Source organism: Oncorhynchus nerka, linkage group LG25 (genome assembly GCF_034236695.1).
Source record: "Oncorhynchus nerka isolate Pitt River linkage group LG25, Oner_Uvic_2.0, whole genome shotgun sequence".
In the NCBI taxonomy this organism is placed as follows: domain Eukaryota; kingdom Metazoa; phylum Chordata; class Actinopteri; order Salmoniformes; family Salmonidae; genus Oncorhynchus; species Oncorhynchus nerka.
The window spans coordinates 13,570,054-13,594,833 of NC_088420.1; the positions used below are offsets into that span (position 1 = coordinate 13,570,054).

Consider the following 24,780-nt stretch of genomic DNA (forward strand, 5'->3'; position numbering starts at 1 on the left):
GTAGATTGATGAGGGTGGGGAGACGATTTAATACATTTTAGAATAAGGCTGTAACGTAACAAAATATGGAAAAAGTCAAGGGGTCTGAATACTTTCCGATTGCATTGTATGTAAACATAAACTGTGTTTGTGAAACATTTAAATACAGTAAACATGGCTAACGTAAACTCGTACATCGCCTGGGTCTGTACAATTGACCTTATTTTAGTGCCCCGAAAATACCATTGTAAAGCACAATTTCTCCCCTTTCCAACAGAATCAATTACATGACCTAAACGCTGCCCATTTCTGCATAATTCAAGAAGGCAATGAGCCCCGTCGGGTCTTTTTAAAAATGGCGGGTGGGGAAGCGAAACTAATGCGTGATAGTGAGAAGGAGAGATGTTGTGTGGGAAAATAGCTTTTTTCACTCGGTCTGTCCAACATCACCTTATCACCTCTAAAATGTAAATAAAAGACTATAAATGGTTTATATATTGTGTCATTACATACCTATTTGAAGGTTTGTGTCGAATTTGAATAATGGTGCTAAAGTGACCTTAGAAGTAAACAGTGGCTTTGAGAATGATGATCACATGCAATGATGACGAAAAAAATGACTAGGTATCCCCCCCTTACCCCGTCACTGTCCATTTCTTGTTTTTAAAGGATGATAGAAGTGCCACACCTGTTGGAGAGAGATTGTAAGATAGTTGCTTTATGCCTGATGTACGTTACGACATGACACGTCAAGATGTAACGGAGGGTCAGTTTTTTCAACTTTTCTCCAATACTATAGATCCATTACCATGTCATCAACGCTTGAATAGAAACCTAATTCACACCCCCGATTTTGACGTCAACACAGTCGCTACAGTCCCATTAGTTTTTTTTTGTAGCCTCGTTTTGAATGTTGCGGTTGCGCACATTTGTACGGAATGGGGTGAGTTTACGTTAGTTTTAAATACAAATTGCATACAAAACCTGACAATCCTGAAAATGTAAGACCATTACGTAGGCCTAAAATCAACTGCATTGGTTGGATTTAAAACTGGTTTGGATTTTGTGTAAACTGGGGAAAAATCACCAAGGGTTTGATTTTCATATGGGTTGGAAAAAGGTAATGATAAGCAAACTCATTTAACAGCTCAGACTATGTCAGAAGCATATACATATGAATTATGTGGAAGGCCATCTAATGTGAATATATTGTAATGAAATTAATGAAACACAATTATCACAAGTAGGATGTGAGTGACTATAGCAGATTAATACACATCACAGCTTTAGTTTTGTGCCGTGGAATAAATTTGTTTTAGTTGATTTTCACGTAGTTCTTAAAAAAAAAGGGCATGAATGATAGAGGGAAAGACTATCACACCCATTATGAGAACGTGCTGAGCTTTTCATGGAAATCGATCTATGTATAACCACTAGTATGCGCTCGAGAATTGTCCCGCAGACGGTTTAAATAGCCAAGAGTGGATGCACTACTCACTGAACACAGGCGCAATGCTGAGAGTACGAGATAACGGTCCACAACGCGGCAGGAATTAAACTTTAACGGAGTTCGGTTTGCTTCAATAGATTTAACAGACATTGAGAATCAAGGACATTTCAACAATTTAAAGATTAGATTTTCCACTGTTCATGTATTTTGTCTATTTTTCATCAACTCCCATTTTAGTAGCCTTTATTATCAAACATAATTTCATCGGAATACCATGACGAGCTCTGCGGTTCAACTTCCCGGTTATGCTCTTGCTTTGATCGGTCTTGTTGGCTCAGTGATTGCCACCACTATGGTGGAGTGGAAAAGGCACTCTTACACAGAGAGCACGGTAACATCAAAGGAAACGTACCTGGGGTTATGGATGTCATGCACCGTCGACGCCACAAGACACACGATGTGCGTCAATTACAAGTCACTCTTTCACCTGCCAGGTAAGTTTTCCTTAGTGTCTGCCATCATCACACACTATTCGATCACTAGTGGTCACTCACCTTCAGAGCAGGCACAATATAGCTTAATATAATGGTAGGCTACTTGTTGATGTCCGATTACAATGAAAAGATACAAATAAGCCTAATAATGCACAATACATGTTGATAATTGAAACAGATGACTACAACCATTTATTATTACAAATCATACTTGTTCACACACTGTTCCAGTGTCTATGTTCTTTCTCTCAGTAAGTTTCACACTGACTTGTGACTTTGATATGGATGTGTTCAATGTAGCCATATTCAATCTTAGTGTATGTCTGACTGAGTGTTGAGAGTATGCGTTGGCCTTTGACATTTGCCCTGTGCGTATAGCGGAGATTCTGACCACCCGAGTGGTGATGATCCTCAGTGTCCTGTTGTCAGCCATTGGGGTGCTGGTAGCCACGCTGGGAATGAGATGCACTCGATGCCTGGAGGAGGATGAAAAGCAGAAGGATAGAGTAGCCATTGTTGGAGGATTCCTCTTCATCATTGCAGGTACAGGCTACATTATCATATCAGTAATGAAAGTTGTTTTAATTGATTTGGCTCTGAACAGTAAATGCTACATTGTGAAATGCCAAAAAATGGTCCCATCTGATACTACATAACTCTGTGCTTTAGCATACAGCTCTGTACCATAGCCCAAAATTCTGCTTTTACCACTGAAAATGCTGATAGTTTTAACTCTAGGTGTGAGAGAAGCTGATATGAAATAGTGTGTAATAAGATGTTCTAATATTGCTCTTCTCTGTAGGTGTTCTGGCCATATCGGTAACCTCCTGGTTTGCCAACGCCATCATCCGGTCCTTTGTATTCTCAGACTCACCTACTTCCTTACATAACAGGTACTGCCGAGTAGCACGGTAGCAGAATCATCCACAACTCTGTCTGTTAAGAATTGTAATAGTCTTTAGGCTGAGCCTTATGAATGCACTACTTTTGACCAAGGACCCATAGGGTGGATCTAGTCAAAAGAAGGGGACAAAATAGGGAATAGGGTGCAATTTGTTGTACAAGCTAAGAAACTACACCTGGCTGTAGTGCAATTTATATCAAATTGTTATTTCGATTTAGAATTCTACACATAGTTTATTTAAGCAATAAGGGACGAGGGGGTCTAGTGTATGTCCAATATACCACGGCTAAGGGCTGTTCTTACGCACGACGCAACGCATTGTGGAGTGTCGAGATACAGCCCTTAGCCGTGGTATATTGGTTATATACCACCAACCCCCGAGGAGCCTTATTGCTATTATAAACTGGTTACCACTGTAATTAGAGCAGTAAAAATAAATGTTTTGTCAGACCCGTGGTATACGGTCTGATATACCACGGCTGTCAGCCAATCAGAATTCAGGGCTCGAACCACCCAGTTTATAATCTGTGTTTTGCGGCTGATGTGGATTCTGTGGTGTTGACTGGGTGTGTTATTTTGTGTTTCTTTTTTAAACCGATAGGTTTGAGTTTGGCAACGCTGTGCTGGTGAGCTGGGGTGCAGGTATCTGCTCTGTGGTGGGCGGATTTCTCCTGGGCTGCAGGTATCTGTGGAGATGTCCCCAGGGCTCACGCTCCGTCTCATCCTTCACCCAACCCAAAGTAATTCCTGGCACCAGGCCTGGCACCCACTATGTTTAATGGGCCACACTATGCCAAGAGGACGCCCAAGGAAGCTCAATTCGTTGAGGCTTAAACCAGAGAGCCTACTACTCACACTGAAGGACTACAGTAGAGCAGAATACATGTAGTTACTCAAGTACTCTACTGTGTGTGACTTGCCTACATTATGATTGTGAGAGTTCATTTGGGAGGTCTGTGTGCTCCATGAAAGTATTTTTCTAATTAATTGTGTTTGGATGTGTGAAGATAGTTGGCTGTGGTCATGATGTGTAACACCTGCCATATCTCTGTTTTCAACCTCAAGTCAAGTGCCTCCACTAAAGGAATTTTCAAATATCGCCAATGTAGCTACCATTTCATTATATACCATCACCAATGTACAGTGCTGCAGAGTAGTGTTCCTATGACTCTCAAAATGTACAGGGGGAAATAAGCAGGAAATCCGGAATCCCCTAACAAGAGCTTCTGGGAAAGCTAGGAATTCTGGTAATGTTACTGGAACTGTGCAACTCTACTGCAGAGTAAGCTTCCATAAATATCAGCTTGATTGAACTGTGCCTGATTGTGTTCTGTTTGGGGCCAACAGATTAGAATACACCTTCCATTTAAATGATTTTCACTTTTCACCAAGGGAAAGTATTGGTTTGGACATGCAGATGTGCAATCTGTGCCGTAGGTCAACCAACCGTATGCACATAACAAGAAACTTTATTTCTTCAAATTTCTTCAAATTTGTACATTTGAAACGTGCACTTTAGAGTGTATTGTACTGCAATATTCCCTTAATTTAGTATTTGATCACGTGCTATATATGGTCAACTTGTCATAAATCTGCTGTTATTATTATCAAGATGAATTTGCATAAAGATACTTCATTAGATAAAGATACTACTGAATGTGTGTTATGTTTTACAGCCTTCAAATTATGTCCTTTTTACATTCTCTTTCTTTTCTTCTATTTGACTCTTTCAGGTTTCAGGGTTTTATAACCTACTACCATACCCCGTTCAAAGGCTCTTATAACCTACCACCATACCCCGTTCAAAGGCACTTATAACCTACCACCATACCCCGTTCAAAGGCACTTATAACCTACCACCATACCCCGTTCAAAGGCTCTTATAACCTACCACCATACCCCGTTCAAAGGCACTTATAACCTACCACCATACCCCGTTCAAAGGCACTTATAACCTACCACCATACCCCGTTCAAAGGCACTTATAACCTACTACCAAACCCCGTTCAAAGGCACTTATAACCTACCACCAAACCCCCTTCAAAGGCACTTATAACCTACCACCATACCCCGTTCAAAGGCTCTTATAACCTACCACCATACCCCGTTCAAAGGCACTTATAACCTACCACCATACCCCGTTCAAAGGCACTTATAACCTACTACCAAACCCCGTTCAAAGGCACTTATAACCTACCACCAAACCCCCTTCAAAGGCACTTATAACCTACCACCATACCCCGTTCAAAGGCACTTAAAACCTACTACCAAACCCCGTTCAAAGGCACTTATAACCTACTACCAAACCCCGTTCAAAGGCACTTATAACCTACTATCATACCCCGTTCAAAGGCACTTATAACCTACTACCAAACCCCGTTCAAAGGCACTTATAACCTACTACCAAACCCATGTTCAAAGACACTTATAACCTACTACCAAACCCATGTTCAAAGGCACTTATAACCTACTACCAAACCCATGTTCAAAGACACTTATAACCTACTACCAAACCCATGTTCAAAGGCACTTATAACCTACTACCAAACCCCGTTCAAAGGCACTTATAACCTACTACCAAACCCCGTTCAAAGACACTTATAACCTACTACCAAACCCATGTTCAAAGACACTTATAGCCTACGACCATACCCCGTTCAAAGACACTTATAACCTACTACCATACCCCGTTCAAAGACACTTATAACCTACCACCATACCCCGTTCAAAGACACTTATAGTCTACCACCATACCCCGTTCAAAGACACTTATAGCCTACCACCATACCCCGTTCAAAGACACTTATAACCTACCACCATACCCCGTTCAAAGACACTTATAACCTACCACCATACCCCGTTCAAAGACACTTATAGCCTACCACCATACCCCGTTCAAAGACACTTATAGCCTACCACCATACCCCGTTCAAAGACACTTATAGCCTACTACCAAACCCATGTTCAAAGGCACTTATAGCCTACTACCATACCCGTTCAAAGGCACTTATAACCTACTACCAAACCCATGTTCAAAGGCACTTTAATATTGGTATTGCCCATTCACCCTCTGAATGGCACACATACACTATCCATGTCTCAATTGTCTCAAGGCTTAAACATCCTTATGTAATCTGCCTCCTACCCTTCACCTACACTGATTGAAGTGGATTTAACAGGTGCCGTCAATAAGGGATCATAGCTTTCACCTGGTCAGGCTATGTCATGGAAAGAGCAGGTGGTCCTAATGTTTTGTCCACTCAGTGTATAATAATCAGTTGTAAATTAAAACATAATACTGTACTTGCATCAGCATCAAATTATTTTGCAAATCATCAAATGTCTGCATTTCTCTCTCTCCATGACCAGGGTTAGCTATTGGAAATCCCATACACATGTAACAGGCGAGAACTGAAACGATCCGCACTTGGCGTCCATTTTAGGGCAGAGTCTATTTAAGGCCGTTTCAATAAAAAACACTCAGAAACACTACTGATTCCTGGTCCTTTCAGTGAACAACCTGTCAGTTGTTTGACATGTGACAGTAGGCCCATGTTTCTCATGCCATTTGAAACAATGTGTATTGAAACCAAATCACACTAAGCCAGTTCTTTTCACACACACACATCACACAATGATAAGATCATTATTTCATGTAATTTGCTGGACACTAACTAGGGGTTAAACTGCTCTTGTATGGTAAAATGCACCAATAGACATGACCTTATTTCTATGTGTGTGTATTCTTTCCATAAACTGAAAGAGTGGATGGTTCTTCTGTCTGACTAGTTCTGTTCTGTTGTTTCACTCTATATGAAGGTCCTTTATGTCTCCGTGTGGGATTTATAATATAAATGAAAAGGCCTAATGAGATGCCAGGTTATTTCATAAATGTATTGATGTAGCCAGGAGAAGCCTAGTAATGGACTAAAATACCCTAATGTTTCTCCTTTTAGTCCAAGGACCTGACATGTTCTGTTTAAAGGCGAATTGGCCCTGGAAGCCAAAACAGCCAAATACTCCATCTAAACGTGAATCGATTCTCCATTGTGTTACAGTTCTAGAAACAAAAATCCCTTTACTTTCATATCACATCAAAATAATTTCACAAATTCAAAATACACACGGTTTTACTGGTTTTAACAGTTAGGTGCTTCTGCACCTGCATTGCTTGCTGTTTGGGGGTTTAGACTGGGTTTCTGTACAGCACTTTGTGACATCAGCTGATGTAAGAAGGGCTTTATAAATACATTTGATTGATTACAGACGACAGTATTTCTCAGTGACAACACATTTGTGGCGGTTGTCTTCCATTTACACACAGGTGTTCAGAGATGCAGATAGCTAATTAGCACAGGTAGTCCACTCGGTCTCCCTTCTGTTTGCCGGAAACAAGCGCTGTAACATGGAAATATAGCCGAGCGGGAACCCTAACCTTAAAGGGGTGGATCAATGTAACTTTTTTCTCTTGTCTATTTGTCCATGAAAAGTCGTGTTTGTAGTCTAATTTAACTAGACTAGCCGGAAAGACCCAAGATGTACAGTTTAAGAATTTCAGTTGGTTTAGTCAATTTGTTTACAATGCCAAAAATATCCCATTCTAGATGACAACTAATTCAATCCAGTGTGCTAGTATATTTTGAAATCATAATAGCCAGGTTGGTTAGCTATCGTTTACCTTCAAACACTGTACTTCCACATACAGTACAACGATCTGACATGATGTGAGACACCGGCACTGTTTTTACTCTGGTCTGGTTGGTCTGTGACAGGGTCAAGGCAAGGACCACATGCAGGCTTCAGTAAGGATCCTATTAGTAGTGATGTGTGCATGATGCAAAGGAGAGGAGGCAGGGGAGTGGAGTCGATAGGGACATCTCAAGTTGGAGCTCACTATAAATCTGTGTACATAAGATAGAAACCAGTACCCCCGTATCTCTCTTATTAAACCTAGCTAGTGCATAATGAGACATGATGTAATGCATTAGTCCAAATCTGTACATAAGATAGAAAGCAGTACCCCCATATCTCTCTTATTAAACCTAGCTAGTGCATAATGAGACATGATGTAATGCATTAGTCCAAATCTGTCACTAGTGTGGCTTTTGTGGCAAGGACAAAATTAACACAAAAGTGTTGAGGTTTTCAGATTTCATAGTCAACTAAATGCTATTCCAATATAAATGCTTTTGTCAAACCTTTCTTTGGATGTGCAATTGAGACAAAGGCTGTAATGACTAGAGTTGGAAGCCTGTTCAAACTACGCCAAATACAGTATTGCAGTTAAACTAAAAAGAAAAACATTAGAATGAATAAAAGAGCACCTATGCATTAGCACTTCTGTTGTTGTGTCCTTTTTGAGAGATGCCATCAACTTTCTTAATAAATATATATTTTTGACAGTATTCCAGTCACTGAGGATATCCCGTGGCTCTTCATCCTCTTCCTCTCTTGCCTAAGCACTGCCCGGAAGGTCAACTTTTTACTGGAAGCTACATTGTGTAATGTTATTATACTAAGGTGGCTGGCTAGATAAGCGATTCTTCAGAAAGACAGGAATTACATTAACTCCTGCACAGTTTCATTATGAGATGGGCTGTAGGGGAGGAGTAGAGCATAGGCCTAAGACATAACACATTCACTAGTATTACTACTGTGTACCTAGTAACGAAACAAACAGAAATGGCTTCCTACTCAGAACGGATGGGAAGCACACTCCCCATTCTCCCGTAAGTCTAGAATTAGCATATCTACTGTAGGTCCGAGAATTGTCCAGAGAATTGTCCAGACCTTAACCTCTGACCTAGAAGCTGGGATAGGATACAATGAGATGGTGGTATGCATAGGAAATAATGGTTCTGTGTAGTCCATTAAGTTATTTTAATATTAGGGTGTTCAATATCAATGGTTTACAAAATAATTGATCTCTATGGGTCCAGGTCCATCCATTCTGGATTATCCCCATAATAATGCTCTGGGAGAACCTTGAAGTTAATCACAACATCCTTACTGATTCAAATGCTCGTACTAGATACCAAAGTTTCTTGTGCTGATCAAAAGTTCATGTTGGGAGAAGTAGGGTGGCAAGTAACATTTGTCAATGTGCCCTTGAGCAAGGCATTGAACACTTAAATTACTAAAGATATCAATGTAAAATTAGTGAGAAACGAATCTTTATCCTAAGTGTTGCTGCCCACTCCCTTTGTACCAAGTGCATTTTATTAACAATATCAAAACAGAAAGGGTGAAACTATGACAGGAAACATTCATTACGAGTTGGAGCAAAAGTGAAAGTAAGGCGTTATGGTCCGGTACCGCGTCCATACCAGCCAAATAAATAGTTGGGGAAGCCTCCTACGCCTTACCAGTAAAACCTGAGGGAGAGGTTATTTTCCTGGCACCATTCCGTCAGGGCCCCCACCTCCTCCCTGTAGGCTGTCTCGTCATTGTTGGTGAGCAGTACACAGCGTTGTATGAGATCTTCAGTTTCTTGGCAATTTCTCGCATGGAATAGCCTTCACTTCTGAGACCAAGAATAGCCTGACAAGTTTCAGAAGAAAGTCTTTGTTTCTGGCCATTTTGAGCCTGTATTTGAACCCACACATGCTGATGTTACAGATACTCAACTAGTCTAAAGAAGGCCCGTTTTATTGCTTCTCTAATTAGCACAACAGTTTTCAGCTTTGCTAACATAATTGCAAAAGGGTTTTAAATGATCAATTAGCCTTTTAAAATAATAAACTTGGATGAGCTAACACAACGTGCCATTGGAACACAGGAGTGATGGTTGCTGGTAATGGGCCTCTGTACGCCTATGTAGATATTCCCACAAAAAAATCAACCGTTTCCAGCTTCAATAGTCATTTACAACATTAACAATGTCTACACTGTGTTTCTGATCAATTTGATGTTATTTTAATGGACAACAAATGTGCTTTTCTTTCAAAAACAAGGACATTTCTAAGTGACCCCACACTTTTAAAAGGTTGTGTATATATTCCCTTTAGTATATAGAGCGCTACTTTTGCCAGGGCTCATAGGGCTCTGGTCAGAAGTAGTGCACTATGTAGGGAATAGGGGGTTTATTATTAAAGAGAGATACAGTTTGTCTCCATGGCGCACACCAAAACATGGAATAGTCAAATCCTAAATCTTATCCCTTTGCCAAAACGAGCAGAGGAGTTGCCGACTTTTGAAAGTTATCCAAACAATTATTTCATTTTTCTGACTGGAGAATAATATGATGCCTTGCCGATTTGTTGTTGTTGCTCATTATATCTAGCGTCAGATAATACCTGTATTGAAGGGTATTGGCTAGACACATTATGGTTCACCACAGTGCCAAACACATGTTTACATTGACAGAGGTGCCTACAGAGTTATTGGTAATCTACTGAGAAAGTTAACTGTTGTGCAAAGATGACCTAATTGCTGGTTTACTAAACCGATGTTCACGTAGTGGTGGGCCATATAATTTTCACTGTTTAAAAGCATTGAGTGCCCTCTACTGGGGTGGCAGGGTAGCCTAGTGGTTAGAGCGTTGGACTAGTAACCGGAAGGTGACCAAATACTTATTTTCCACCATAATTTGCAAATAAATTCATTAAAAATCCTATAATGTGATTTTCTGGATTTTTTTTCTCTCATTTTGTCTGTCATAGTTGAAGTATACCTATGATGAAAATTACAGGCCTCTCTCATCTTTTTAAGTGGGAGAACTTGCACAATTGGTGGCTGACTAAATACTTTTTTGCCCCACTGTATATGTGATCGTATAAAAATGTAAGCAAGGTTTGAAAGGATTGTGTTTTAGTCTGTTTGGGCCTCTTGCAGTCAATTTGCAATCTACAAATGATTTGTAATTATCGTCTGGCCCCCTGACCATCACCTCAAAATCGGCCCACGGCTGTATCTAGTTGATGATCCCTGGAATAAAGTATTGCTGATATACAGGTAACTGCCAAAATAAAGGAAACACCAACATAAAGTGTCTTTATAGGGCGTTGGACCACCACGAGCCACCAGAACAGCTTCAAGTGTCTGGAAGTCTTCTATGAGAAACTCCATCATTTGGTGTTTTGTTGATGGTGGTGGAAAACACTGTCTCAGGCACTGCTCCAGAATCTCCCATAAGTGTTCAATTGGTCTTAGTTGTGGTGACTGATACTTTTTTTGTATTGCTATCCTTGTAGGGACCAAGGAATTGATTTCCATCCAAAATCCTATTTTCCCTAACCCTAACCTTAACCCCTTAATCCTAACCCCAATTGTAACCCTAAACCTAACCTCTAAGCCTAAAATAGCATTTTTCCTCAAATGTCTCCAAATTTTCCTTGTTTTACTATCCTGGTGAGGACTTCTGGTACCCACAAGGGCAGAAACACACACACACAAGCCTTTAAACCCCCTATGCTCTTTTGAGACCCCTCTTTCAAAGTCACTGAGATATCTTCTTCTAGCCATGGTAACCAACCTAATGGGCAACTGGTTATTGACCCTAAGCATGATGGGATGTTAATTAACTCAGGAATCACACCTGTGCAAGCACCTGCTTTCAATATATTTCCTTGTTTTATTTATTTTGGCAGTTACCTGTATATGCCATAGGGGCAAGTAACGAAGCTCTGCAGAAAGTACTAGAAAGAGTATTGGGACCAGTAGGGGGAGACAATATACAGTGATTGTACATTTTCAGAGCTTGTTACTGGAGAAGATCTGAGGTACCGTGGCGTTGTTCCACTCTAGCCATTCTTCGATCTCAGAACATGTTTGGTTAAAGGAAAACAGGGAATGAAAAGAGTCCCATTTAACATTGTGTCATCAAACTTGTGTATTTGTAGGAAAATATAGACTAGAAGGTAGACCTGTAGCGTAGCCTTATCCAACAGTACTATAAAACGCTGAAACTGAACAGTAGTTACTGTATCCCGTGTGTTACTAGTACATATTCTAGATATACATGTTGACACTAAACAGTAGGCTACGTCCAGTTAGGATTTATATGTTTTGTTGTGAAGTAGCCTATATATTTAGGCTGATTGTTGCTATGATAAAATAGTTATTTCATGTAGTGCCATCGGGCAATTCATAAAGCTTAGTCTAGTAACTTTACAATTGTGTCAAATGACTGCTAATATCGTAAGAACTCAGTGAGATGTCACCATTGATTTAATCGCAGAGGGGTCGGAGTTAGTGGAGCGAGAGTGGGGGGGGGGGTCATTACAGAAAATGTTTCCTTGACTGAAGTAGTCCCATTTACGCCCCGCCATTACCGTCCGGAACATCTGCCAAAAGACTCATTGAATGGGAAGCAAATCTTTTTCAACGTTTAGCCTACCACGTGACTATCACATCTTCTATCTGGACTCCGCAAGCTGCCCTGGTAATTTTATCACAGAACCGAGGAGCTTGTGCAAACTGGTGCGCGTGAAAAAAGATAACTAACGCCGAAGATGGATGTTGTGCATGTTTCCATTGGTAGTATCTTGTCGATTGCTCTTCAAGCGCTGTTGTTGTCTTCTTCATATGGTTCGTTGGAGCCCTACGACCTTTTATACAACAATGCCGTCGAAGCATTTTACAGAAATGACTATAAAGATGTGGTGCGACACATGGAGGGTGCGCTCAGAAGCTACGCAGAAGTCCGCCAGACTAAAGTCCGATGTCGGCTGAGATGCCAGAACCAGCACCCGTTTGATTCCGCCTCCATGGACCTGCAGTTCTTTGACGTGGTTCTCCGAAGATCTTATTGTCAGAACGAGTGCATTGAAGAAAAAGTTGGAACACAGTCCATGCACAAAATCAGCGAGGATGTCATCCAGGATTTCCACAGGCGAATCCCGTACAACTATCTTCAGTTGGCTTATCAGAAGGTAAAATATTTTTGAGTAAATCTCACCAACAACTTTTGATGTAGTTATTTATTATATTATTCATCTTTATTAGGCTACAGTGCATCGTTCAGTGTCCTACACAGGCCACTGCAATAAGCTCTTGCGCAGCTGTATTCTCACCCAGCTGCTGCTGCTGCTGAGCAACGTGACGCCGTTTCTGCCCGGTGGGCTGTGTTACAGTTTTGTCCTTTCCGTAGCGACGGGAGAAAATACACAATGTTACGCTCAAGTATATCTGATATAGCCTACTGTATCAGTTTTGTTGCAAATCATTTTGGGGACTTGAGTAAAACTTTGTCTTTCCCCATCCCTACTGTATCCAATTAGTAGCGTAAATATAACACAACGGGCTATAGTAGCACAGGTCCGACACTAAGAGGGTAATTTCCGTCAGTTATATGAAGCATCTTCACAAAACGTACTATTTCTCTAAAGCTAGCACGACTTTCTCACACACGCATGCACATCCATAGTAGGCTTACACACACCGCGGGTTATGGAATTGTGATAGCACCTCCCCCACTATGTCTCTCCCTGCATTCATTCATAACGTTTTCCAGACAATACCTCTGCCATTGAATCGAAACAGGTACACACATCGGTGAACTTGTTCTCCATCAGAGAATTTCACGGTTCCTTTTTTTTTTATGGCCTGATGGTGTGCCGTGTCATGCCAACAGCTGGCAGCAGCCACAGAAGTGTGTGTATGTGTTTGCTTTGGCTGCCAGTTACTCCTCGATAACCAACCAGCCCATTACACAGACACTACTACACTGGTATCTGATTACTTATATTTGTATTTATTTAACTAGGCAAGTTGGTTAAGAACAAATTCTTATTTACAATGACACCTACCCTGGCCAGACCCCAACGACCCTGGGCCAATTGTTTGCTGCCCTATGGGACTCGCAATCACGGCCTGATGTGATACAGCCTGGATTACATGGCGGTGCCCCTCAAATCCAGATTTGACATTGGACTGTCTAAAAACACAAACATGTATATGCCTGCCTAACAACATTTAAAAAATAGCTAATTATTCCCATCTCTAAAGCACCAACAACATCAAATCTATTTTATCAAGATCTATTTGAACTGTGAAGAAATCTCAAGTGCCCCGTTCACCGCTCACCTCTCCTCTTTAACATTAAAACTGCTAAAGCAGTCATTTTCACTGGTCATGATTTTATAGTTGCTATTACTCTGCCATTTAAAACATTTTAAAAAGTCAAGCCCCCTTACTTCATTGACTTGTCCTATATAAGTCTACATAACACACTGTGCTTGTTAGAATCTTAATATCACAAACAGAACTGGAGTGGAGTTATAACCAGTTTTATGAGGGCATGTCACTTTTTAAAATGTTCTTCCACCGTTGCTCCTCCTTTTCTTGACAGTCGGGCCTGCTCCTTCTTCCGACAGTAGGGCCTGCTCCTTCTTCCGACAGTAGGGCCTGCTCCTTCTTCCGACAGTAGGGCCTGCTCCTTCTTCCGACAGTAGGGCCTGCTCCTTCTTCCGACAGTAGGGCCTGCTCCTTCTTCCGACAGTAGGGCCTGCTCCTTCTTCCGACAGTAGGGCCTGCTCCTTCTTCCGACAGTAGGGCCTGCTCCTTCTTCCGACAGTAGGGCCTGCTCCTTCTTCCGACAGTAGGGCCTGCTCCTTCTTCCGACAGTAGGGCCTGCTCCTTCTTCCGACAGTAGGGCCTGCTCCTTCTTCCGACAGTCGGGCCTGCTCCTTCTTCCGACAGTCGGGCCTGCTCCTTCTTCCGACAGTAGGGCCTGCTCCTTCTTCCGACAGTAGGGCCTGCTCCTTCTTCCGACAGTAGGGCCTGCTCCTTCTTCCGACAGTAGGGCCTGCTCCTTCTTCCGACAGTAGGGCCTGCTCCTTCTTCCGACAGTAGGGCCTGCTCCTTCTTCCGACAGTAGGGCCTGCTCCTTCTTCCGACAGTAGGGCCTGCTCCTTCTTCCGACAGTAGGGCCTGCTCCTTCTTCCGACAGTAGGGCCTGCTCCTTCTTCCGACAGTAGGGCCTGCTCCTTCTTCCGACAGTAGGGCCTGCTCCTTCTTCCGACAGTAGGGCCTGCTCCTTCTTCCGACAGTAGGGCCTCCTCCTTCTTCCGACAGTAGGGCCCCCTCCTTCTTCCGACAGTAGGGCCCGCTCCTTCTTCCGACAGTAGGGCCCGCTCCTTCTTCCGACAGTAGGGCCCGCTCCTTCTTCCGACAGTAGGGCCCGCTCCTTCTTCCGACAGTAGGGCCCGCTCCTTCTTCCGACAGTAGGGCCCGCTCCTTCTTCCGACAGTAGGGCCCGCTCCTTCTTCCGACAGTAGGGCCCGCTCCTTCTTCCGACAGTAGGGCCCGCTCCTTCTTCCGACAGTAGGGCCCGCTCCTTCTTCCGACTGTAGGGCCCGCTACTTCTTCCGACTGTAGGGCCCGCTCCTTCTTCCGACTGTAGGGCCCGCTCCTTCTTCCGACAGTAGGGCCCGCTCCTTCTTCCGACAGTAGGGCCCGCTCCTTCTTCCGACAGTAGGGCCCGCTCTTTCTTCCGACAGTAGGGCCCGCTCTTTCTTCCGACAGTAGGGCCCGCTCTTTCTTCCGACAGTAGGGCCCGCTCCTTCTTCCGACAGTAGGGCCTGCTCCTTCTTCCGACTGTTAAAAGTGCATCTGATAATCATCCTGATAATTGCCTCAACTGAACCTATTAGTATTCCCGAAACAAATTTCACACATATAACAGCAGATTAAATACATTAAGAAAAGTATGATGGGGTAGAATGGGCGAGTTAATGAAGCGAACGATGAATAATTATGCAATCACCAATTGTGAATGAAGAACAGGTCTGGCCATTTATTATATTGATCCATTCTAATCTTAAAGTGGTATGTACCCGATATCAGTCCACTAAAGAAAAGCAGTAGTCTATTCTGACCTACTTGGAGAAGGCCACACAGTGAGAGCATGCATAATTGTACATGCTGAACAGCTTTCAATATCTGGGAAAATATCCACATTGGGCAGCGGGTGAGCAAGTGTCTGAGAATGTGGTGGTGAGGCTTGTTGAACTTTAATGTCACCATGGACAATTTCTTCACTTCACTGTCAATGGCGAACAAGTTGCTTGCAAAGAAATCAAGTCTGGCCCGGCCCCATGAACAAATACAGGAGCTCCCTCCCTCTGCACCAAATAAGGCACCTGCACAGCCATGGTACAGCACAACAGTGCTGAAGAATGACAAGATGACAGGGACACGATAAAGAGAAAACCGGAGACGATTACGCACAACAAACCAAACAAAAGTATGTCAAGTGTCAAGTGAAAGTTACCAAAATTGTGTCAACTGTTAGGAAAAGAGATAACAGCTAAATTAAATTCAACTGTTAGAACGTGGCAGTCAGAATGACTGCTCATTAGCTTGAAGGGGGGGTGGGGAGTGGTCCGTCGACACCCAGTGGTTCTAGTGTTAAGGTCTACACTGAGTGTACAAAACTTTAGGAACACCTTCCTAATATTGAGTTTCACCCCCTTTGCCCTCAGAAGAGCCTCAATTCATCAGGGCATGGACTTTACAAACTGTCAAAAGTGTTCCACAGGGATGCTGGTCCATGTTGACTCCAATGCTTCCCACAGTTGTGTAAAGTTGGCTGTATGTCCTTTGGGTGGTGGACCATTCTTGATACACACGGGAAACTGTTGAGCATGAAAAACCCAGCAGTGTTGCCGTTCTTGACACTCAGTTCCTGGCACCTACTATCATACCCCGTTAGGCATTTAACTCTCCTGTCTTGCCCATTGAGCCTCTGAATGGCACACATACACAATCCACATCTCAATTGTCTCAAGACATTAAAAAAAAAACATTCTTTACCCTGTCTCCTCATCTACACTGATTTGAAGTGGATTTAACAAGTGATATCAACAAGGGATCATAGCATTCATGTGGTCAGTCTGTCATGGAAAGAGCAGGTGTTTCTCAGAAAGAGCAGGTGTTTTGTCTACTCAGTGTATTATAGTAATCATCATCATCATCATAATAGGGGGCATGTTTAGGTCATGTACTGTAATTGCATGGCGTTGGCCCAGCCCTGTAAATCTGTGCTCAAAGGGAAAACGTATTATGATATTTTCAAGCAGAATAATAGGCTCAAGGGCCTCCCGGGTGGCGCAGTGGTTAAGGGCGCTGTACTGCAGCGCCAGCTGTGCCACCAGAGACTCTGGGTTTGCGCCCAGGCTCTGTCGTAACCGGCCGCGACCGGGAGGTCCATGGGGCAACGCACAATTGGCCTAGCGTCTTCCGGGTTAGGGAGGGCTTGGCCGGTAGGGATATCATTGTCTCATCGCGCACCAGCGACTCCTGTGGCGGGCCGGGCACAGTGCGCGCTAACCAAGGTTGCCAGGTGCACGGTGTTTCCTCCGACACATTGGTGCGGCTGGCTTCCGGGTTGGATGCGCGCTGTGTTAAGAAGCAGTGCGGCTTGGTTGGGTTGTGTATCGGAGGACGCATGACTTTCAACCTTCGTCTCTCCCGAGCCCGTATGGGAGTTGTAGCGATGAGACAAGATAGTAGCTACTAAAACAATTGGATACAATGAAATTGGGGAGAAAACAGGGTAAAATAATAGTAGGCTCAAAACAAGGCGTTAACTAATGTCTCCATGGCTGTTTTCTAGATAGCCTCCTCCACATGTCTCTGCATGTCTCCCAGCGTGTTGATGTCTTTATGAACTGGCTAAAATGTGACATATCACCTTGAGGTACAAAGGTAGATCTGAGGCATTCCTATTGGCTGGCCTAATACGACTTTATCGATAAGAGCAGGCTCTGTGAGTGTGTGTCGAGCTGGCTGCGCGTTCGCGGTGTTGTCGAGCCGGGGGCGCGTGTGGGTGTTGTCGAGCCAGGGGCGTGTGCGTGTGGGTGTTGTCGAGCCGGGGGTGTGCGCGTTGTCGAGCTGGGGGCGTGCGCGTTGTCGAGCCGGGGGCGTGCGCGTTGGGAGCCGGGCGTGCGCGTTGTCGAGCCGGGGCGTGCGCGTTGTCGAGCCGGGGGTGTGCGCGTTGTCGAGCCGGGGCGTGCGCGTTGGGAGCCGGGGCGTACGCGTTGTCGAGCCGGGGCGTGCGCGTTGGGAGCCGGGGGCGTGCGCGTTGGGAGCTGGGGCGTGCGTTGTCGAGCCGGGGGCGTGCGCGTTGGGAGCCGGGGGCGTGCGCGTTGTCGAGCCGGGGGCGTGCGCGTTGGGAGCTGGGGGCGTGCGCGTTGTCGAGCCGGGGGCGTGCGCGTTGGGAGCTGGGGGCGTACGCGTTGTCGAGCCGGGGCCACGTTCGCGGCGTTGTCGAGTCAGGGGCACGTGCACGCGGGTGTTTGTGAAAATATACAACATTCCTCCACTATTTAACATTCCAGCCTCGCACACTCACCACTGGACCCGCTCTCTGGCATAATGGCCCCTTTCGGCCCTGGCAGCAGAGGGGCCCACAGACACCAACACAGACACGCCAACTGTTCTACTCTAGTCTGACTGGTGCGTGTCCCAATTCTCCAACCATTTAGCCAGGCAAATATTTTGTTTTCCAGTTGTTTGCTTTACTAAAAGGAGAGACATGCCAGGCTTGTGCAGGAGGTAAAGGGAGACTCTTGTTCTGCCCTAGGTAGCCCCCAGTAGTAGCTGGTGGTTGGCCAGAGCTGGCTCCACATCCTAAAGCCACAGCAGGATCAAAATCCCTCAGCGGGCCCTGGACTCCCAGGACCTAGTCTCATCGGCTCCTAGGCTATGTTGCTTATCTCCAACATCCTGGGGAGGGTGACCGGTAGGCCACTCTGAGGGATGTGTGAACTGTTGTGAACCAAAGATTCTAACCACATTCTGTCCATATAGGCCCTGTAGGTGCTGTTTTGGGGGGGGGTCTCTCTTTAGTGACTTGTTTTGAAGTTTTGTTTGTGGCTAGGAAAGTTATTGCTTTATTGTTCACCATTTATTGCCAATTAACCGCAACACATTTATAGAGACAAAGGAACGAAGGAAATGTAATCACTTAAACATCTGTATTTATTTGGGATTTGGCTAGGGTCAGAGGTTATTTACAGCTCTAAATAGGGCCAGATGGCCCAACTGTTTGATTTATAATTAATTCATGAAGTTATATGACACATGAGGACAGTCTGCCTTTGCAAATTCCATCTGGCCCACCATATGACACATTGGACTGCACGTTGCTATGTATCTCATAGTGGATAAACATATTTCCTATTGTCACTTTGTTTGGGAACCCCCCCCCCCCCCCCCCACTAGGTCACCAAACTGTGTGGATCCTGCTGTTCGTCTTTTATTGTTGCATTGTCGAGAAGGAACCTGCCAGCATTTTGTTTGACGGTGTATCCCGTAAACGTGTAATAAAACCTGAAACCTCTCTCTCCGGAGTGCCACGTTTTTCACCAGTTTTCGCTCAAGGCTCTACACACATGAGCAATTCAATTCAGGTACTTGTTTCTCCACTGTGAATGATGGTTTGATATCCACTCAGCAGGCTACCTGTTGTTGATCAGCTCCAACCCTATCCTACATGGATCTCTGAGATGAAGACGTGGGCTGGACTTCTGTGGACCTGGGTGACCTTAACCAATTACTAGGACTCATTTTCCACTACGCAACAGTGTAGTGATCATCGTGGCATCTGTCTCTTTGAAAGCGTTGTCGTCACACTGATCCAATTAGCCAACCAGCCAAGAAGAGAAGGAAAGGGAGTAGAACCCCAGCTAGGAGGGATCCCCACACCGAATGGATCCCCAGTTAGGGGGGATCCCCACACCAAGTGGATCCCCAGCTAGGAGGGATCCCCACACCAAGTGGATCCCCAGCTAGGAGGGATCCCCACACCAAGTGGATCTCCAGCTAGGAGGGATCCCCACACCAAGTGGATCCCCAGCTAGGAGGGATCCCCACACCAAGTGGATCCCCAGCTAGGAGGGATCCCCACACCAAGTGGATCCCCAGTTAGGGGGATCCCCACACCAAGTGGATCCCCAGTTAGGGGGGATCCCCACACCAAGTGGATCCCCAGTTAGGGGGGATCCCCACACCAAGTGGATCCCCAGTTAGGGGGGATCCCCACACCAAGTGGATCCCCAGTTAGGGGGGATCCCCACACCAAGTGGATCCCCAGTTAGGGGGGATCCCCACACCAAGTGGATCCCCAGTTAGGGGGGATCCCCACACCAAGTGGATCCCCAGTTAGGGGGGATCCCCACACCAAGTGGATCCCCAGCTAGGAGGGATCCCTACACCAAGTGGATCCCCAGCTAGGAGGGATCCCCACATCGAATGGAAGCCCAGCTAGGAAGGTTGAAGTTGGAAGCTGGGGTTTTTCGAGTGGAAAAATATCTTCCCCACATTTCTATTACACAATGTTCTAGAGCAGTGTCTGGCATGGGTAGAGCAGATCCTGGTGTTGTCCTCTGTTGCTGATAACTGAAGAGGATTTAAGAGCTGAGAAGGAGGAAGGGGTCGAGGGACTGAATATTATTTACATCAAACAGAAATCCATCCTATAATGGCGGTGTCATGGTGACCCCAGGATAGAGAGAATTTGTCTCTGGAACCTGTTGATAAGGGATATTACTCACTGATGAAGGATAGGAGCTTAGACAGGGAAGATGCTTGGTGAAAGAGCCAGAGCACATCCTTCGTCTCCACATTCCTGTGTTGAGAGTCGGCTCCAGCCCACAGGTTAAGGACCAGGAGCGATGCAGGGTTTTTCCTATATGCATTTATTAGCGGTGGCCCAACGCACTTTTAAATGGATAATCGTTGGATCGATGACTGGAAGTGTCATTGCTAGCTTTCCCCCGCTAGTAGCAGTGCACATTCATTTCTGCATGTGTGTCACTCCGGAATCCACCACTGATTGGTTGACTCTGAAGCGTGCCGTTACTAACTTACTGCACTGTGCCCACGGTGATCATGGCTGGCCCTAGACAGAGTGGCACTGGGCACGGCCAAAGACTGCCTCTGAGCGGATACCAGCACAGCAGGAATGTGGGAGCACTCTCCCTATTGAACTGTTCTGTGTTACAGCATGACACTAATGCTCTCTACCTCATTTAACAATCAGAAGGCTAGGGGAAAGGAGGGAAGACGCTGGGAAGCACTGCCTAGAAGACTGCAGTCTGCAGACGGGAGATGAGGCTGCAGAGAGAGAGAAGAGAGAAACCTGGCCAGGAAGTGACATTCTCAACTGTGTTGACATATTTGTAAAGCCTTAATCAATCCACAGAGACAAGTTGGTTGTCCATGCACTCATTTCTGCATCCAGGAGCAGGGGTAGTGTATACTGGGTAGTGTACACTAAAGGCAGGACAGGTGCTTCTGCTGTTTGTTTGATATTTGTTCCAGATCCTTGCTTTAGATCAACCTGGGAATTTGGCACAATGACACACAGTGCATAGAGGGAGCGCTGTGGAGGGAGCGCCGTGGAGGGGGCGCCGTGGAGGGAGAGGTGTAGAGGGAGAGCGCTGGGTTAGGGTTGGGGAAGATTGAGATGATGAGGGGAAAGACTAACTGTGGTGGATTCTTCCTGGGTGTGTCTCACTGTCCAGTCTGTCACAGTGGGGAGAAATTAGAAGGGGGTTGTGTACACGGGGTAGTGTACACTAATGGCAGGACAGAGTTAGTCACCACCAGTTTGGGGTTTTGACTAAGATGACATTGACTGATATTGTGTTCTTGATTTAAGAAAGAGTCCGTTTTAGCATTGACTAAGCCCTTGTCTGAGAAGTTTCCACATGGAAAGGGACTTTCTCAGAGTTTGCTGAGGGATCTTACATCACTGTAGCTAATTCTGCCTGGCCATGTGCTATAAATTCAGCTAGGTTCTCATGTTGCTTCTCTCCCCTGCGCAGTATTTCCTGGAAGTTCTGGAGAGCTGATGTGTTTAGGGTGGGCGCTATCGAGGTCATGGGGGCAGGAAGTACACTCTATTTTTAAATATTTGGAGGAAAAGGACTTTGAAATTGTCCTCGTCTTTTTATTTTTTCAAATAAATCTAGATGTTATCTTCTGTGAAGCCTGGACCATTGCTTAATTGTACATCTGAGGAGATTAGTCTAGCTAGCTTGTACTCTGTGTGCTGCACATTCATGCGATGAATTGAACTCTGTTCTAGTGAATTGAGTTAAACTCAGGGAGGACGACTACCCCCTAACATTGAAGCCACGAAGTTCAAGGCCAACGGTGGTACTGCAGGCATTGTTTGCAAAAAACAGGATCTTCCATTATAGTGAATTGCCATTTTCCAATCTTAGTGTTTAATAAAAAAATTAAAAAACAATCATGGTACCAATAATTACTTCTGTTACACCAGTTGTATCTCCTATAACTGATTATTTTAAAATCACACACGGCCTACCTACCACGGCCAAACCCAGGCCCATTGTGCACCACCCTATGGGACTCCCAATCACGGCCAGATGTGATGCAGCCTGGATTCAAACCAGGGACTGCAGTGAAACCTCTTACACTGAGATGCAGTGACTTAGATTACTGCGTCACTCAATGGTAGCCTGCAGTACCCTGTAGGCCTTTAAGTTGAGATACTCAATGAGAGGGGGCAGCACTGAGTTAGCCTGCAACGTCACTTCCTGGAGTAGCTCACTCTACATGTTATGTCTACATAAATTTCCCACACAAGACGCCATCTTAACCGACTTCCTTGGCTTGAAATGCGAGTCTTCACATAGGAATGAATTGTGTCACATGATTGATGGCTTTGTCCATTCGTGTGTACAGTCATTGGTTAAACTTGACTGTTGTCCTCTGTAGAAACAGAGAATTGAGGAGCTTTGGTATGTTGCTGGGATAGTATAGCAGTGGCCTGGTCCTCCGATGTCAGAGCAGATCCATATGTCTCTGATTACCCACTGGGATTCAATCAACACAACCACACTGCAGGAGCTGATCTGGGGCCTGTGTAGTGCAAGCCATGTCCAATCAGACAGTAGGACAAATGTAGTAGCGATGTTGGATGACATCTACTTTCTGATGCATGAGTCCAATGTGGCAGCTATGTTAGTATTTTTTAAGTCCTTTTGAAATGGCATGTCTCCTTCAATGTCTCATGTGATGAATAGGGTTGAACAATTCAGGTAACTTCCCTTTCCAGGAATCCTGTTTTAAAGATTCCGGATATCTTGCTAATATTCTAATGGGTATTTCTGGAAAACCTGAGGATTTTGGAAAAGTTACCAGAGTTTTACAACTCTAGTGCTGAAAAGACTTAAACAGTTAATGCGTCTTCAAGTTTCTATATGATGTGAAAAACATGTGAGTCAGAGGTGCAGTCGCTCTCAGCTCTCACTCGTCAATCCCGAGGCTATGAGGTTGTTTCCTGTGAAATTCAATTAGAGGTGTTCATTGTTTACCCACGGTCTCTATGCTGTCATCAACTCTAGACCCGAGTTTCAGAGAGGCTGTATAACAAACACATGTGTTTATGACTATGTGTGTCTGTGTGGTGTGTGAGAGAGGGGGAAAGAGAGCGGGGGGATAGAGTACAAACTAAAGGCCAATCTGTTTTGAAAAGCTGGGCTGGACTCTTGATATGGAGCTCTTTATAACACACCATGAAAAGACAACCTTAATCTCCATGGCTCAGAATTTGTCCAGACGTCCATCCTTCTTGTCAGACCACTGCCAGACGTCCATCCTTCTTGTCAGACCACTGCCAAATGTGCAACGTAGTGATGCACTGATATTACATTTTTGGCCGACACCGATATCCAATATTTTCCTTGCCCAACAAAAACGATACCGATAACTGATATTTAACATTTTAGCGTCCTTATAAGAATTCTAGTACAGTTAAATGAACTTCAGGATTGGTGGGTCCCCTGCGGGATGGTTGAGCTAATGCGATTACCATGAGGTTGTAAGTAACAATAACATTTTCCAGGACATTTTCCAGACATTTCTGATATTGGCAGAAAGCTTAAATTATTGTTAATCTAACTGCACTGTCCAATTTTCAGTAGCTATTACAGTGAAATAATACCATGCTATTGTTTGAGGAGAGTGCACAGTTTTGAACATGAAAAGTTATTAATAAACAAATTAGGCACATTTGAGCAGTATTGATACAACATTTTGAATAGAAATGCAATGGTTCATTGGATCAGACAAAAACTTTGCACATACACTGCTGCCATGTAGTGGCCAATATCTCAATTGCATCTGGGCTGGAATAATACATTATGGCCTTTCTCTTACATTTCAAATATGATGCTACAAAACAATACAATTTTTTTTTTGTATTATCTTTTCACCAGATCTAATGTGTTATATTCTCCTACATTCCTTTCACATTTCCATAAACTTCAAAGTGTTTCCTTTCAAATGGTATCAAGAAAATGCATATCCTTGCTTCAGGTCCTGAGCTACAGGCAGTTAGATTTGGGTTTGTCATTTTAGGTGACATTTTAAAAAGGGGGGTAATCCTTAAGACTTGCCTAGTTAAATAAAGGTTACACACCACACTGAACAAAAAGTGATTTTTTTTGGCATTTACGTATGTCCCCATTACCAGTAAAACATCATCAAAACCTATTTATTTCACTTACTTGCTGTGCTGTTTTGTTGTTCATTTGTTCAGTTGTTCCATTCCCAACCAGGATTTCTATGAAACGCCGTTTGGGTCTTTGTGTGTCAAAAAAAGATACACAATTTGACGTGTCAAATAAGCTTGTTGACCAATCAGGACCTGAATATGACTGCACATCACATAATAATTTAACACGGCCATAATTTTTTTAACGTAGTTATTACACATTGATTACACTATCACTCGTATTTCATATGTCACAACAATTCATCGATATGTATGCTATGATGCTGGTAAAGTTGTCTCACACACCTACAGTGCTGGTCATAAAAACAGCTAGCTAGCTCATGGATGCAAATGATGTCCTTCCCCCAAAAACATAGCAAAACGACATCTGTTTCAGTTGCTGTATAGTTACCTAGCTAATTATATAGCTAGGTGTCATCATCTAAAATAACCCTAATTTATAAGACCGGTCTTATTTGAT

General features: G+C 44.1%; 2 protein-coding genes across 2 annotated transcripts in view; both read left to right on the top strand.

The window, feature by feature from the left end:
* Nucleotides 1–1,417: 1,417 nt before the first annotated feature.
* Nucleotides 1,418–6,130, top strand: LOC115109050 (claudin-1-like). Its single transcript, XM_029633609.2, has 4 exons — nt 1,418–1,923; nt 2,302–2,466; nt 2,726–2,816; nt 3,429–6,130. The coding sequence occupies exons 1-4, from the start codon at nt 1,704–1,706 to the stop codon at nt 3,604–3,606; spliced, it is 654 nt and encodes a 217-aa protein (XP_029489469.1). The 5' UTR covers nt 1,418–1,703; the 3' UTR covers nt 3,607–6,130.
* A 5,937-nt stretch (nt 6,131–12,067) lies between these two features.
* The window catches only part of LOC115108852 (prolyl 3-hydroxylase 2-like), a 158,663-nt gene continuing 145,950 nt past the window's right edge, over nt 12,068–24,780 (top strand). The window contains exon 1 of the mRNA XM_065009574.1: nt 12,068–12,699. Within this exon, the coding sequence (XP_064865646.1) occupies nt 12,280–12,699 (420 nt within the window). The 5' untranslated portion in view covers nt 12,068–12,279. The remainder of the gene's footprint in view (nt 12,700–24,780) is intronic.

What these genes read in the sequence shown, in the direction of transcription:
- LOC115109050 (XM_029633609.2), top strand. Translation starts at nt 1,704, where the DNA reads ATGACGAGCTCTGCGGTTCAACTTCCCGGTTATGCTCTTGCTTTGATC. An exon ending in GTCACTCTTTCACCTGCCAG is followed by an intron (nt 1,924 to 2,301) that starts GTAAGTTTTCCT and finishes CTGTGCGTATAG; the next exon opens with CGGAGATTCTGACCACCCGA. An exon ending in ATTCCTCTTCATCATTGCAG is followed by an intron (nt 2,467 to 2,725) that starts GTACAGGCTACA and finishes TCTTCTCTGTAG; the next exon opens with GTGTTCTGGCCATATCGGTA.